Source organism: Ptychodera flava, chromosome 18 (genome assembly GCF_041260155.1).
Source record: "Ptychodera flava strain L36383 chromosome 18, AS_Pfla_20210202, whole genome shotgun sequence".
NCBI lineage: Eukaryota > Metazoa > Hemichordata > Enteropneusta > Ptychoderidae > Ptychodera > Ptychodera flava.
In genome coordinates, this window is record NC_091945.1 from 21,029,485 (window position 1) to 21,045,880 (window position 16,396).

At 36.3% G+C, this 16,396-nt stretch overlaps 1 protein-coding gene across 1 annotated transcript in view; it reads right to left on the reverse strand.

Annotated features, from left to right (window-relative positions):
- Positions 1-880: 880 nt before the first annotated feature.
- The window catches only part of LOC139117122 (uncharacterized), a 41,295-nt gene continuing 25,779 nt past the window's right edge, over positions 881-16,396 (reverse strand). The window contains exons 27-39 of the mRNA XM_070679966.1: positions 16,195-16,386; positions 15,515-15,706; positions 14,659-14,910; positions 14,273-14,452; positions 12,338-12,535; positions 10,802-11,059; positions 10,097-10,336; positions 9,346-9,558; positions 7,859-8,132; positions 6,983-7,128; positions 6,515-6,676; positions 5,097-5,258; positions 881-4,833 (exon numbers count right to left, since the gene is read on the reverse strand). Coding sequence (XP_070536067.1) covers positions 4,706-4,833; positions 5,097-5,258; positions 6,515-6,676; positions 6,983-7,128; positions 7,859-8,132; positions 9,346-9,558; positions 10,097-10,336; positions 10,802-11,059; positions 12,338-12,535; positions 14,273-14,452; positions 14,659-14,910; positions 15,515-15,706; positions 16,195-16,386 — 2,597 coding nt within the window. The 3' untranslated portion in view covers positions 881-4,705. The remainder of the gene's footprint in view (positions 4,834-5,096; positions 5,259-6,514; positions 6,677-6,982; positions 7,129-7,858; positions 8,133-9,345; positions 9,559-10,096; positions 10,337-10,801; positions 11,060-12,337; positions 12,536-14,272; positions 14,453-14,658; positions 14,911-15,514; positions 15,707-16,194; positions 16,387-16,396) is intronic.

Consider the following 16,396-nt stretch of genomic DNA (forward strand, 5'->3'; position numbering starts at 1 on the left):
TTTTCTTTTATATTAAAAATCTTTACTTTCCAAGGTTTTGTGCATTGTATGATGAGAATGTGAAAATTTCATTCATTATATTAACGTGTATGGCTTGTATATTGGTTTTTAGTGATTTTGGTGAAAAACTGTGAATCTTGATAGTCGTTTGGTAAAAAAATCGAGCATGGTAACACCATCCTTTGTCTTGAATTTTTGATTACTTTCATGGGTTTGAATTCAAAAATCTCTCACTCAAAAATATGACAATACCAGTAGTTTTCCAATTTTACATCCTTAGGTGACTTAAAACTCTACTAGTGAGGATTAAACTTCAGTTGTCAACAAGAAATGTTGGACTTCATGCTCATATAGGTTGTGTTGGCAAGTTGAATATCAGTCTTGTTGACATCACTTTTGGAGTAGAGCAAGATGGAGCATATCACAGAACACAACAATAACCATAGAATATATGACAACAAATTACAGCCGATGGAGCTCTGTCATTTTAAGGTAGAACACGCCTCCTGGACTGATATTCAGACTCTCAAATTCCTACAATTCTTTTCTGATCTACCACTTGTGGGGACTCATTTTAAAGCTCTTGGACAAGGCAAAACTTTCACCGTCTTAGTTTTTTGAAAAAAGCCGAAATTTAATTTTTCCCCCATAGACTTAACACAGGATGGCGTCCATTTTGAATTTCAAATATCACAAAATGTTGGGCAATTTGTTTTGCTGGTTCCAAACTTTGCACGGTGACCCCCCGATTTTTATTGTTGATTTGGTAAGAGAATGGGTGAAAGTTTCATTAAGGAAAATTTGAGCAAAAGTTTACGTCTTTCACTTTCGAGGCACCTTCTACCTTATGTCACTCACAACTCAGCATTCAATCAGCAAGTCAAATTCAAGTTGCACCTTTTATTTTACCTTTTTAACAATTCTAAAGTTGAATGAGAAAAACATCACCATTTCAAAACAAGAATGGCATCGTTACAACCACTTTCAAATTTACAACTCACTTTACAAACACAAATCTAGATTTTTCAGCATTCCTTAAGCATCGGGAAAACCTCAAAACTCAAATCTACTCTGTGTAAATTTTTTCTTGAATTTTATTTCATCCGCTCATTGCTTTAAATTTTAAATAAACATTGTATTGTGTATTTTCAACTCAGAAGTACTACGATTTTACTCATTAATATTATCTCTTTTTGAAATCATATTTGTATAACAATTGTTTTCTCATAAAAGGACATTTTCACATTTAATAATACATGCATATAACTTTACGCTGCCATTTCAAAATAAGATATATGTACAATATTGTCAAAGTACTGTATTTCAAAGAGAATATAGCAATATCTTATAGTTCCATGTATCAATACAACAATTATATGTTTCAACTTTTCCCTTCAAAAATGTAAAAAATGCGCAGTATTTATCTCATCAAAACAGCTTGCCTGTACATGCAAACCATAGTCTGGAACTTTATGTAAAGAAATCCTGTGTTTTTATGTCATTTTATCATTTTTAAACTCTACATTTGAATTCATATTGAGAGCACATTGATCAATAATGTACACTTTTTCAAAGGTATTTAACATTCACTTTTATACAGACTTTTCAAAATACTTCCCAATAAAATTATTCAAAAGTATTCTTCACTTGAAATTCACATTTATTTAAATTTATTCAAACCTTTCTATTGAATTATCAACTTATGCTGGTACAGCTTTTCGCTGTTGAATAGTTTTAGCATGGCCAGTAATTCTATCAACGTTATTAGAGTTCTGGTGATATACAAAAATATGCTCAAAAATATCCATACATGTATACAGTTGCTCTGTGTTGAAGTGATAACAAGTATAAAACAATATGTGAGGCCAGAGTGACTTGATTCTTTGTTTTGCATATGCGTATGTCTAGGTTTTCAGATTTTTCAAGATACAAAACACCAACCTTTCTTAAGTAGTAGTTTCTATGTTGATGATATTCTGTCACAAAACTTAGCCATGACTGTTACAAAATGTACACTGTAACAAAATATTGCCTTACAGCAGTCACATTCCAATCATTGAACCATGTGGTGAAGTAAAATTGTATTCTCTGTAAGCAATAGTTACAGGTGTCAGCAGGTGTCTGAGAACACTGTCAAATGATGGTATATTGACTTTGTGTGAAATTTTTTGTGTTATCTACCTACTTTTAGGAACTTTGACAAAGAACAAACTTACGCTGGCCTTAGTGTTTTGACTAGACTCTCTCTTACATTTAGCTCTGGTTTGCTTCACCCCTAAATTCTTCCTGACACTAATGTGTTCTGAGTGGTATGGTCAAGCATGGCCATAGGCATTGCTGTGTTGAAACCTGCTCACTCAGGTTAGGACTTCCTTAAAGTTTAACCCTTTCACCAACATGGTTTGGCCCAAACCCATTGTGATCAATAGGGATCCTGGACCTGTTTACAGGGATGGAGGTGAACAGGTTATATTGCAAGGAGGGGGTATAAGAAAACCAATTATGGCCACTGGAGGGCTATGGGAGAATTTAGTATATAGCTATTAAAGCAGTGAATTACACCCATCAGTATACCACAAGATTTTTACCAGTTCTCAACATGCATATATGTGCATAAGCAAGCGAGAGTGCATATACAAATTGAATTGGTCAAAATCTCGTGGTATGGTTGCTTTAAGTTGGTTTATTGCTCTTATAACTGCGCATGGAAACTCTGGCTTGACAAGTTCAAAAAAGGATTTGTCTATATTGAATGCTTACACATAACCTCTGCTGTGCAGATGTAGAAATTATTTGCACGTCTCAACCAATCAGATTGCGGTACTTGCGCCATCAATGTACTTGTATAATATAATTTATCATTTTGACACGCCTGACTCTTGATGTGGCCATTTCCACACATTTCTGTATGGTCAAATATTGATCATTGGTTGAAAAGAGTTACAAAATGACAACGCCACTGTACTGTTGGTAAACTACACTGCCAACTGCCTTGAAGGCAAAGACTCGCACTCCTTTTCTTATTTGTAAGCAACTGTTTAGCATCAAGGAACCCAAACCATGCAAACAATGGAAGTGCGATGCTAGTGTGTGTATTAGCAATAAGGATGTTAAATCTCCAGAGACACAGCATTTGAGAGAGAAACTGTCAAAAAATTACAACAGCGCTGATTGCAAATGACGTCATTTTTTCTCACTAATATGCATAAATAAATATTTGTCTGCATCTTCCACATAGATGACGAAAATAAAACCTGCTAAAGTTACAATGGCTACTAAAAGTCACACAAGCTGCAACAACAGCTGCGCACACAACAACAAAATTTGTCCGAATTTTAGGCACTGTCTGATGTCACACACAGGCAGGTATATTTAGTAACAAACGTGAAATGGCGATCAACGCTATTATACTTAGGATGCAATCAAAGGATCAGTTTCATCAGATGAAAACTGGATGGTTAGAATTTGGCAAACCTTACTTTGGGCTGGATCACATTCACTTGTAAATGGGATATAGACTAGCTATTCTCCCAATGACACATAGTTAGGACAGGCTGGCAGACTATTCACAAATGACTTTTGATTGGATGATTGGGTAGAGTTTACTCAAAGTCAGCGGCAATACCGTGTGGAATCAAAATTTTTTGAGCTTAAGTGAAGCTTGTTGGAATAAAACTAATTGCATATGAACATAAAAGGTTCTCTTGGGGGACATTGGGTGACATGTGTAGCTATAAGTATGTATTCAATCCTAACGACTTTAATTAACCAAAAGTGTTGTCTATCTTGGTCCTCACTCTTGCCACTCTTCTGGTCAATATCAACAGACTAAATTTCACAGGCAGGATAAGGGGCTGGGGGGGAAAAAACTCAAGGAATCAAGTTTTCATCCTGCGATGAGGTTTTGATGATACTCCCTATCATACTCGGTGCAATATCAAGAGCATCTGTTCAGAGATAAACTCTCAGATCCCATCCACAAATCTTCTGTTTTTCTTTAAAAAAATTTTTCAGCTGCATAGGCGATTGTTATGATTGCGTAGACATTTCATGTAAATCAGATTAAATGTGTTCATAGGAATAGGTCAGGGTGAAATAGAACATTTCAGATTTGACCTTGTCCTGAACTATATATACTACATGTAGGTCTATCATAACGATTTATTTTTAGGATAAAAATTTGCTCCTTATTATCTAGTTTTCTTAAATTTTTTATGTGTGAATCCAAGACTGTAAAAAGTTTATAAAAACATTCCAAAGTATGTTACATTTAAGATGTGAAAATATCCGACTTACAGCATAATTTTACAAAAAGGTTTTGCATAGCATTTTCAAAAATTATCCGTGATAAATTCTTTAGTACCTGATCTGAACAATATGATAATTGACTTTTGAGACAGTTGTTCCTGTTCACTAGTCAGCTCATAAATAATTTGACTATATGCTAACATGTATGTTTCAAAAGTCACACCACCATTTAATTTACCTGCCGATGACAAGTATCATAATAGATTGCGACAATTTTCTCAGATGACTAGTTTCTTTTGCTTTTGTCATGTTTGGAAGAAATTGAATAAAAAAACCAGGAATGATACCTTATATATTTGCAAAGAAAGTTATTTATGTTCATTGAAAACAGGCTATTCCCTACACTATTGCAGATCACCCATGTGATTTCATTGCTGTAGTAGAGCGCCCTCTATGGTCAGGGTGTGACTGTCAGAGTGGGAGGTGAGGTCACCCAGGAAGAGGTGGTCTGATGAGGAGATGATTCCCCAACAATGATCTTCGGTTCAGTATCTCCCTCTGGTGGCTTATGCCTGGGAATCAAGGCTGTAAAAATATAAAATAATTATACCACATGAGCCATGAAGATTATCTGAGGATATCAGGCATTCTCGTGTCATATAAACATGTGCGTCAATTGAGATTACATGTAGATGGAACTGATGCAGTACAAACGACATAAATTAATGACTGTTGAATTAGCATTGATAATCTTTGGTAAAAGTCATGAGAATGGAGTGAAATGGGCATGGACAAATAAAAAATATAACAAAATTTTCTTGTCTAAAATAATGAAATGTTTTACAAACCTGTACATTGGTCTTGTGATGTGGCTCCCAATTTCAGTGTAGTATGCCATTTAGGACACGGAAGGCAGTACCTCTGCATTGGTTCCGGTTGATAGAATCCAAGCAGACATTGTTGACACGGTACTATTCCAAGGAATGAAAAACTTCCAGCTGGGCACATTTCTGAAAATCAAGGACAATGTTTGGTAAGTTTTTTAAAATTCCTGTCTCTCACCCCAATGAATGCCTGTAAAATGGAGTGATATTTAACAACAGATACCCAGGCCTGTTCAAAGTTATGGAAACTTGGGATGCCAGTTGTTACATGTACAAGAAACCAATCTCCATTGAAATCTTTCTATGGTCTGGCCCAACAAAGCCATTGTTCTATCAATGGTGATTGTTGACACTTTTACAAAGAATTAGGGGTGCATGAACAGGCTAACCTTACGCGTATTAGACTTTGGTAAACCCGGCTTATTTTTCTCAATATGGTACTGAGATGGACCCCATGATGCAAAGAAAAATCGCGGTGATTGTGAACAAAACTGCTTCAATCAGTCATTTTAATTGGAACTGTATCTGTCAAACAAAAAAGGAAATATCGATTTTCCTTGAAAATTCTTTGGATATAATCTATTTCAAGAAGAGAAACTCCTGTAATGAACATGATTCCTATTTAAGTTTTTTATTTCTAATTCAATAAATTATCCCATCTGTGTAGTTCATTGTAATGAAGGGACAATTAAGGTTACTATAGTCAGACATAATTTTCATCAAATTTGTATTATTCGAGAATTCAAGTTACATTTCATAAAATCTTGAGTATTGCTGAAAGAACAGTTTCAAAAATATACCCTCCAGCCCTCTTACATGTAGAACACACATGAGAAATGTGATGGTATATATTAACACTTTCATCACCTTGGTTTGGCCCAAACCCATTGTTACCAATGGTGATTCTTGAACTGTTTATACTGGGCATTAAGACTTGAACAGGTTTAAATGTCTGGTATCTATGAACAGTAAATGCTTGAATATTGTCCAACGGCATCTTGAACAAAGGCAAACCACGTACTGAACTGAGTACAGCAAAATTGCATATATTGAACAGACACACAGACAGACATCACTGTGACATTAGCTCACGTGTGTGAACAGGTGAGCTAAAAATTGGTGATATATATCATGCATGAATATTATTTGAGTGTATGCTTGACTTTGAGAAGGTATTTTCATTTATGACTTTTATTAAAACTGCCAAAAAAGAAAGAGTTTATGTCTGATCATTACTTATTTTTTATGCTGTTTATCACCAGTGTTTGGATTTAATTTCTGAATGTATAAGAAAACCATTAGAAGACACATTTGTGTCAGAAATTCTGATGTGGCTTTTCTGCTAATATATGGTATGTTGTTAGACTGGCTTTAACGGTTACCATAGCAATCAGTTGCTGTGAAGATTCCGTCACCAAGAGTGGTGGAATTCTCCGGGCAAGATTTGCATAGCATCTGTGCTTCCTCATCTTGGTAATAACCCTTGGGACATCGAACACAGTCCATTGATGCTTTGTCATGGAATGTACCGACGGGACAGCTTTCTGCAAATATAAATGACAAGGAAAATGATGTACCAGTTAGTTTCTTGGATATCTATTTGCTGTTGCCAAGTTACCTATCAGTGTTGCTAGGATATGCATATTTGTTGCTAGACTACCATGCCTCTTCATGTATCCAAGCCAATCACAGATGAGTATTTGCAACAACATTACTATGACAAAAAAGGTTTCTTTTTCGGAATAAAATTAATGTAAAAAATGTTTATCAAGGGTATACAGTAAAAGTAAACCTGACAATGAATTTGTAAAATATGATTTTATATTTTGAATGTTTGTGTGCTTACATACCACATATATCACCATCTAGGATATAGCCAGGATCACAATGTAGCTTGTTTTGAAGTCTGGATTTGTCAACATCTGCTGTCTTCATGTTGACCTCACTGTTGTTCAAGGTCTTGAATAGGTCAACAAACTTCACAGTTTGGTCATCCCTTAATGTTGTTATATTCAAAATAAATACAGAATATTACTTTGGTGGACACTTTTTAGATAATTATAATGAAGATTTGTTAAATGCTAAGGTGTTTAAGACTAACTGTAACTTTTGACCACTTTTTTAATAATTTTTGTTCCATTGATTAACTGTAGTTTAGTTTGTCTACTTGATAAAGGTTATTGAAATATCCAGTATTTGGTTTGTCAGAATGATGCAGTGTGTGTGAGGTATATGTTTTTGTGTCAAGTATTGCAGTGCTTGGCCATTCTCTTTTTCCAACCTAAAATAAAATCAGGGGTCAATGTACTTGTGGGAGATTCCAGAAATATGAGAAGCGTAGTACCGAATATTTAAGGATATTTATAAATCAAAATGGTTGCAGTACCTTCTGTAATCTCTATGGGGGGAAAAATTAAATTTTCAATTTTTTTAATAAAACATTATGGCAAAAACTTGATTTTCTGTAAAGGCTACAAAATTTAAATATGTTCACTCAAACCACTGACCAGAAATATACTAAAAATATTTCAATATCAAAAAAATTGTTTAACTTCCTTAATTGTAAACATATCATGGTTCATACCCTTGGGTCACTCAGGGTCATTATGAGCTTCCGAAAATCTCAGTGTATTTCCAGGAAGAAAGAATAACCACTGAAATGCATCAAGTTTCATAGGCAGGTTGCCTAAAGTGACAACCGAGAGTTCAAATAAATGATGTTATACCTCCGATTTGCCTTAAAATGCATTGCTTTCATCACGTCCACAGAGCGTCTCTTGCGCACCACATCACTGCACGTCACGGACGTTTTATCCGCAACACAAAAGTCAGGATCTTGTTGGCAGTATCCGGCTTGTCCAAAGGGGCTGTTCTCCACATAATCCACAAAGCTCTGTTTGATCAGCTCCTTTGAATCTGCACAGTCACCATCCAGATGCTGATGGTCATACTGACCGGGATACATTGCAGCCCAGTTTGCTTTCACATTCCTTCCATTCACTGTGAAATAAAGGGGATACACAATACTAGTTACGGGGGCGCTGTACATAACAGGGTATTTTGCACAAAATCACTTTTTTTGCAAAGTTTCATTCAATTCTAAGTAATTTATGAACCCAAGATTAAAATATTGGTTGGGTTCACCTTTCAGCTTGTCAAGCTGAAAGGTGAGAAAGAAGTGAAGATTTATGCAAATTAGTTTTTATCATTAATACCAAATTGAGGTTTTCTACCCCAAATATGTACCCCCTTCATCCTTTGAGTAAACTATTGCTACCATAGTATGAGGGGGTTTCCTTGTCATCTTTGATGAGAAATATAATTTTCTTTGAAAAAAACTGTTGGGTAGGGGCAAGTCCACCTTAAGATTGTGTTATGGCTAAATAACACAATCAACACCACAAAGCTTTGAAACAATAATTATTACATGAACATTCGCTCAGGCTTCTGTTTTGACATAAATGTCATGTTTGCCTTGAAAATTAAAAATCTGCAAACTTTGTGTGGATTGTTTGCTCAAGGTTAACAAGGAAAATTATTTAACTTATCTCTTTCATAATTGAGAATAAAACTTCATTGTCACATGCAAATTTTATGATCAGAAAAGCATAATTTGAAATCTTCATTGTAAATCCTTAATACGAAATAAAATCACATGTCACTCTCAAGAGAAACCATACAGGTAAAAAACTGAACTGCCTCAGTATAGGGTTTGTAAAATGGATCAACACAGACTGTAAGCAAGCAAAGTATTAAAGGATTTTCAGAAATTGATAGTGTCTTTCCAATTGTAAAATCTGCCTGAAATTGAAAGAAACACAGGTATGAGCTTGGTTGTCAATTATAAAAACCAAAAGAAGAGCAAAGTGAAGCTGACATCCAATTTATTTCAACCCGTAATACCACTATGGTTTGGCCCTAATCAATTGTTATCACTGGTGAGTGTGGACCTATCTACAAGGCACTAGGGGTGACCTGGTTAAGGTGGCTTTTGAAACGTACATATAGTGCATAGACAGTCAAATATTATAAGAAGGAAAGGCATATACAGTTTTTTGTTAAAATTTGCCAAATTCAACACTTCTTAACCAAAATAAGCAAATATACAATTTTGAACTGTGAATGTTGGTATGCAACCCCACCGTTTTCTATATTTGGTGCAATGCACTATGGGAGTGGAGAAATGCCCAAAGGATAACATTTACATACTGACCGATACAGGGTGGCAAGCCAGGCGCTGGGTCAGACACTGTTCCGTATTTCCAGTAAGCAGTTCCGTCGTCACTGAATGCACAAGTCAGGATGTCAGACTGAGGCTTTCTTCTGAAGAAATAGCCCACATTACAATGCATTGTGCACAGGCCGCCTGTATCACAGGCCAACCCACCATGCATTGGAGGTGTTAGCTGTGGACACTGCTTTCTCCCTGTTGTGTACAACAATAAACATCAGAAAGTTCTGGAAGTGTCTTACTTTCCTATCTTACTTACTGCATTTCTTGGTCAATGTCTTCAGGACTATGCATATTTTTATGCCATTGAGACTTCATCTAATCCTTATCATCATCATCATCATCATCATCGTCATCATCGTCACCACCATCATCATCATCATCATCATCATCATCATCATCATCATTCCTTTTGTTCAAAATTCCTCAAACACTTCCATTATAATCTTTTCACCCAGTCCAGTGATTTATATTCTTGTCGTTTCATTACCCAGGCAATATATTTTCAACAATCTTTGGAGTGTTTTGTCTGTTTTCCAATATACACTTGCAATGACAGAGAGTGTAATCACAAAATTATTGGAAATATTTACAGCATTGTCAAAAAATAGGATTAAAGTTTAGTTAACACTTATGTTATCATCTTACCAAGAAAATCTGGAGATACTTTATCGTTTTTCTGATAGCTTGATTTGAATGTTAATAACGGGCACAATGATTCGAAGATTATTACCTGTGACTGTGATGTTTGTGATGCAGAGTCCAGCGTTACCAGCAGCGTCATAGGCAGTTTGGGTGACCGTGTACACGTCCCACTTTGTCACGCTGAAACCCTGATTCCTGTCTGAAACGACCCTGGTAACTTCGACATTGTCTGTGAAGACAGGTTGTGGCCAGCGCACTTCTACTGGCATGGTAGGAGACTCGATAATGTGGTCTTCTGTGCAGTTTATTGCAGTTGGGGGCTCCTCATCTGGTAATTTTTGCAAAAACAAAGGGAAAAGATGTCATTTTGAGCACCAACACTTTTAAATGAATATCACCAAACTCGAGTAAACAGTAAAATTATCCGAATGATTTTATTTCTTAATGGGATGTTTCCATGTTTCTCTGGCATTGTTTAATGCTCTACAAAGACAAAGTCAAAGCAGGCCTTCCGATAAAAACAACCGCGTGTCATTTCTGACCGTTGAGGGGGCAACTCATTTACAATGCCTGTTAGTGGTTAGTTCCCCGGCCGGGCTTGATGTGTAATGTATTTTAATATGCTTTTTATTGTGGTTACAATGATTTCTAGAATTGTGAACACATTAAATCTTAGTTGATTGTGCTTTATCAGATGCAGCAAACAAAACACGGACAACCCAAATTATGAAGCAATAGATCATCTATTTCAGTGATATACCGTCTCCTTTTTTGTCATTAGCTCTTCTCTTACCAACAATTTCTATGAAGAAACTGCAAATTGATGTGAGATTGGCGCCGTCTTTGGCTGTATAGTGGAAAAATGTCTTTCCTGGTCCGAGATCAACAGGTGGCGTTACACCTTCCGGTCCTTGCACAGACACATAACCTGAGTTATCGGTCGCTGTAGGGACGGTCCACGTTGCCGTTGTGGTAGCGGTGCCTTCAGGGAGTACTGTTGGTATCAAGGTACTGGGTGGGCACGTCTGGCCAAAACTTGGAGGAGCAACGTCTGAAATAATGAAATACCAGACAAACCCTAGTATGCGCCTCGAAAGTGAAAGACTTAAACTTTCGCGAATGAAACTTTCAACCATACTCTTACCAAATCAAGAATAATCAATCAAAGTTTGGTAGTAGTGAAAAACAAATTACTCAAAAATTTAACGATATTTGAAATGCAAAGTGGCCGCCATCCTTGCGTTAACTCTACAGGGAAAAACAATTTTTTTTATTTTCGAAAAACTAAGACAGTGAAAAACGTTCTTACTCAAAGAGCTTTAAAATGAGCCCCAACAAGTGGTAGATCAGAAAAGAATTATAAAAATTGAGAATCTGAATATCGATCTGTCCCCGAAGCACATTCTACCTTAATCGTGAATCAAAACCAGACTGAAGAAATAATATTAATATCCGATATATTACGCCGTTGAAAACCTACTAAAGTTATGTGTCACTACAGATTTGTATGTATATCCATATATGGTAAAAGAGACGAGTCCACCGTCTGTATATATATGGGCAAAATAGAAGAGTCGCCATGTTTACTTGTAGAATTGCAATTGCAATTTCAAGCATTAGTTGCACGGTTTATCAATGAATGAAATAACTGCAAACTATGATATATTTTCTTCATGAGTCCATTTTAGAAATGGCGGCGAATGCCTCAAATCGGTTCTATCATACAATGTACTTCAAAATTACCTGCGATTTAACTATGATTTATTTATGACTCAAAGATTTAACAATAGCCAAAAATTCTTTCGGAAAAAATATTGCTGTAATTTTTTGAAAAATTGTACAGAACCACTGATAGTTCGATAATAATGACTGCAAATTATCTTACATTTTTTCCAGAAAAATAACATATATGTAAACATACAAAGTACAATCTTTATAATGGAAATAAACATAAAGAGACGAGTCAGCCATGTTTACTCATAGAATGATAGTACTGGTTGCATACTTTTTCAATGAAAGAAATTAACGTAAAGAATAATATAAAGAATAAATTAACGAATAAAATGTTTTCTATACAATGCCTGTACGTTATTCTATCACTATCATCTCAGTTTTGCCCATTACTTATTACATTATCAAGGTAATTTAGTATTTGTAGATGGTTGTAAATATGTTGTCATATTTTTCATTGTACGAAGCCTTAGCAAACACGAGATGGCTAATCACTTAAACAGTAACACTACAGTTGATAATTTTAATTCTGAATTTCAAAAACTGCATTGGTTCTTACTGCCTAAATTGCAAAACAATGAATCGCATATCACATTACCTTTGCAGGAGGAATGGGCAAAATCCACTGACCACGAACCATTTCCACCGCATGTATTTTGACTGGCGCCCTCTAGGACGAAACCATCACTGCACTGAAGTAGGCAGGTTGTGCCATAATTGAGCTCAGCATTTGTTGCGCACTCCGGCGGACTGATAATGCCAAAGTCGGGTGTTGTCAGCGATGAGCAGGTTATTGCTGTGTATAAGGATGACAAAAAGAGTTTTTTTCCCAGGTGAATAGGTGACCGAAGAAGGTAACAATGGATTTTGAATAAAATTTACATGGTGAAATTACCGTTAATTCGTTTCTCAGATATATATAAAATACATCCCAAGTAAACTTTGGAAATGGGCGAATATGTGTAACTAAATGTACACAAAGATTTCATGAATATAATCATCGATTTATCAGTTTAAATACCACACCGACATATTTCATTTACCATAAAAACAGTGCCGTCATAGGATCGCTGACAGTATACAATAAGCTACACCCACAGTTCACTGCAAACTTGAACATCGTGAAAGTCCTTGAATAGTTTTGATATTTACATATTTCAGGGACAGTCTGTCTCTTTTGCTTATTTCAATGGCACTCATCTCATTTATTGAAATGCAAATAACAGACCACCCTGAAGGAAAATGGTTTTATTTATTCTTTCATATTCAGTCCATTGGGATTCTCATTGGTTGCAAACTAATTAACCCAGGAAACAATATTGGTGTTGACATAGTAACTATATTTTGCTGACGTGACGTTAATTTCTGAAGACTTAAACAAAAAGATGTCCCTGTGTCTTATTGAAACCCACACACTGTTTTTTTTCATAGAATCCATATTCTTTTGCATACGTTTTGTGTGGGATTGCCAATTTGGCATTTACATCGCTTGACAACAATATGCATATTTCCTTCTCATCTGTGTCGAGGAAATCTTTTTACGAAAAATAAGATTTTAACAAATTTTGCGCTGACACAGACCTTTCTTCACCTGATGGCAAATTTAAAAACGTGTGAAAATGTCCACAAAACACTGAAGATAATATTGGTTTCCTCAAAATGTAACATTTTGATCGCATACGCAAAAAGGAAACATTTTACTTCAGTGTGTGTGTGCATTGATTCAGAAACCCGTTCATTAATTTCATTTTCAGTTTACCAAGCAAGATCACGGGTTGCAAAGGATTTCCGTTGATGCAAAACCCGGCTAGTTCTCTCTGAATTCTTTCTAATGCTGAATGCAAGTTCTCAAACAGATCGTTTACATACATAAAGTGAAACTTTCAAACAATCGTACTGTGAATTGTCAAACAATCCTACGAGAAAATCAGTATTGAAAGAGTATGGACTAACTGACCATCAATCTTAAAACAAAAGCACTATGTTGCGTCGCTCCAATTACAGAAAATAAAATCAACTACCGCAAACTTTTACGAGTCATGACCTTTGAACTGTCCAAACTCTGTTCTATCGTGCGATGTTTTAAGAAGTCTTTCTGGAAGATGCAAACAAAATCGTTTTAAGCGATTTAATCTGCAAAACATTAAAGGGAAGCAGTCGTGAGAACTGCATCTGTGCGACTTTCTTGTTTACAAACAATGTATTTCGTGCACGATATCTTAATGCACCTCATCATCATAGCTGCAACATTTCAATTATACGATGTAGTTTATGACAGACATGTTTTAACTTTAATCAATCACCATCGTACCTTGGATACAGTGTTTACATCGGTCGTATGGTTTCCATACAACCTTTGAGCACAGTTCCTACGACTGTGTCCCTTTAAATCAGAATTCAATGTCAAGCACGTGCATTGAAGAAATTGTACCACTGTTATTAGCTGTGCAATGCATGATTTGGACGGTAGAAAACTAAGTACCGAGAAAAGATACACCACATCACAAGTTTAAGCATAAGGGATATAGTTTACCTTGACAGACTGGGAACAAGCCATCCCATAGTCCATCAATCCCACAATACAGTTCATCATCACCAACCAATGTGTATCCAGTATGGCATTTCAATTTAGCCACTGTACCGTACATATTCAGACAAGACTGGCTCTCGATGGCGCCATTCACTGGAGCAGAAAGCTGTGGACACTCAACAACTGTTGACAAAGGGAAAAAAAGATTCTTGTTGGCGTCTGTTCGAAAAATAACTGAAGACAAACAAGCCTTTACAAAGAGCACTCTGGTCGTAAAATTACAATATATTGTAGATCAAAGATCTATCGGTGTTGTGGTCTGCAAATATCGTGTACAATTTGGTGTAGTTCAATCATCATAGAGCAGTTTTAGTGTTGCAAGAATATACCTTGAACAGATACAGTAAATCGACACTCCCCAACCAGTCCAACACTGTCTGCAGCCAAATAAACTTGACTGTAGAGACCAGCTGTCCAGTTTGCTGGCAGCAACATGGTGTACGGACCCTCTTCAAAGCTTACGCCTGCATTGTCTTCTGCCCTGGGATGGACGTAGTCCACCAGTCCCAATGTGGAACATTTATACGCCAGTACCATAATATCCGCGGGGCAAGTTTCACCAAAACTTGGAGGTTGAATGTCTGGCATAAAATGGAGAAATGGTTTACTAGTATGAAATGACATCAAAATCTGTATCGTAGGCTTCAAAGACTGACGCGATACAAGAGAGTTGGTTAAAAATTTATCCACAGTGACTTCTCAGTAACTAACTCATCCAATGAATTGAAAATCTTGTGCAGACATACCTTCAGCCTTTTAGTGTAATTTGTTTATCGAAATATTACAGTATTCTGTAATGTCAAATCAGATCGAAACATCCTATATCGCACGATGCTGTCCTTAGAAATACTATCAACTTTTTAGAAATATAGTAGATTTGTAAATGTCAGTGACCAAATTTACATATAATCAGAGTTGATTGATTCTACCAAGATGAAGCTATTACTTACTTCGGAGATGCGTACATATATGTGTTTGTATAATAAGCACACTCTTTGTTTTGGATGAGATGAATTGATATATTAAATGTAACATTATTTGCCTTATTCATTAGTGGTATGGAACACATTGACTTTGTATGCACGCAGCTTTAGGATTTTCAAATGTGCCCGTAGTATTATGAGTGAGAGCGTCGACGATAGAGTTTGTGATGTGCAATGCCAGCAGAGTTGATCGTAGACATACCTTGACAGAACGTCGTTTGATCATTAAGACTCCAAGTTCCATCATGAAGACACTGCTTAGTTGATGGTCCCGTAACCTGGTAACCATGGCTGCAGTTATAGACACACTGGTCGCCATAGTTACTCTCTGATTGACAGCTAGCGGGAGTTATGGTGCCATGCTGGGGTTCAGTGAGGCCTTCACATGTTTTAACTGTTGGAAGTTAATCCATTTGAGTCATTACTTCATTTAAAGCATTTTGTCTCAATTGTCTCAACTTTGTGTTTTCTTTGAATGTTGAATATGCTATACCAAAGGGACTGAGGAAGGACAGGAACAATTCAAGAAAGAAAGCTACATTAGATTCATTGTCATAAAAAATGATGGCACGTATGACTGACAGTGTAGTGAGTGTATTCTGCCAAAACATGTTGTTAACATCCGATATATGTCTAAGTTTAACTCTTAGTTGGAAGTGGTCGCACTGAAAGACAAATTCCTCTGAACTTAATCTTCAAAAGGTCCATCAGTTGACCCTGTGAAGGGTAATGAGCACTGAAAAACAGGGCGACAGGTGGCATGGAACAGCCTTGTTGTAGGTTAATATATCTTAACTTATTGTACAGTTGACATTGATGTTTTTAGACATCATCGACCGAGAACGATATGTTATCAAAAGTCACACTAAAATGCAATCCTACTTTGGCAGTTCATTGGTTCGCCACTCCAGGTTGCATTGTCCAGACACGTGCGTGCAGTTGAACCAGACACAGACTCGTATCCGAAATTGCATTGGTATTGGCATCGAGTGTTGTAAGGCAGGAACTCCTGCGTGACGTCACAGCCCTGAATTGCGGCATTCGATGGCAGGTGCAGCCTTGGACACTCTACAACTTCAATGTA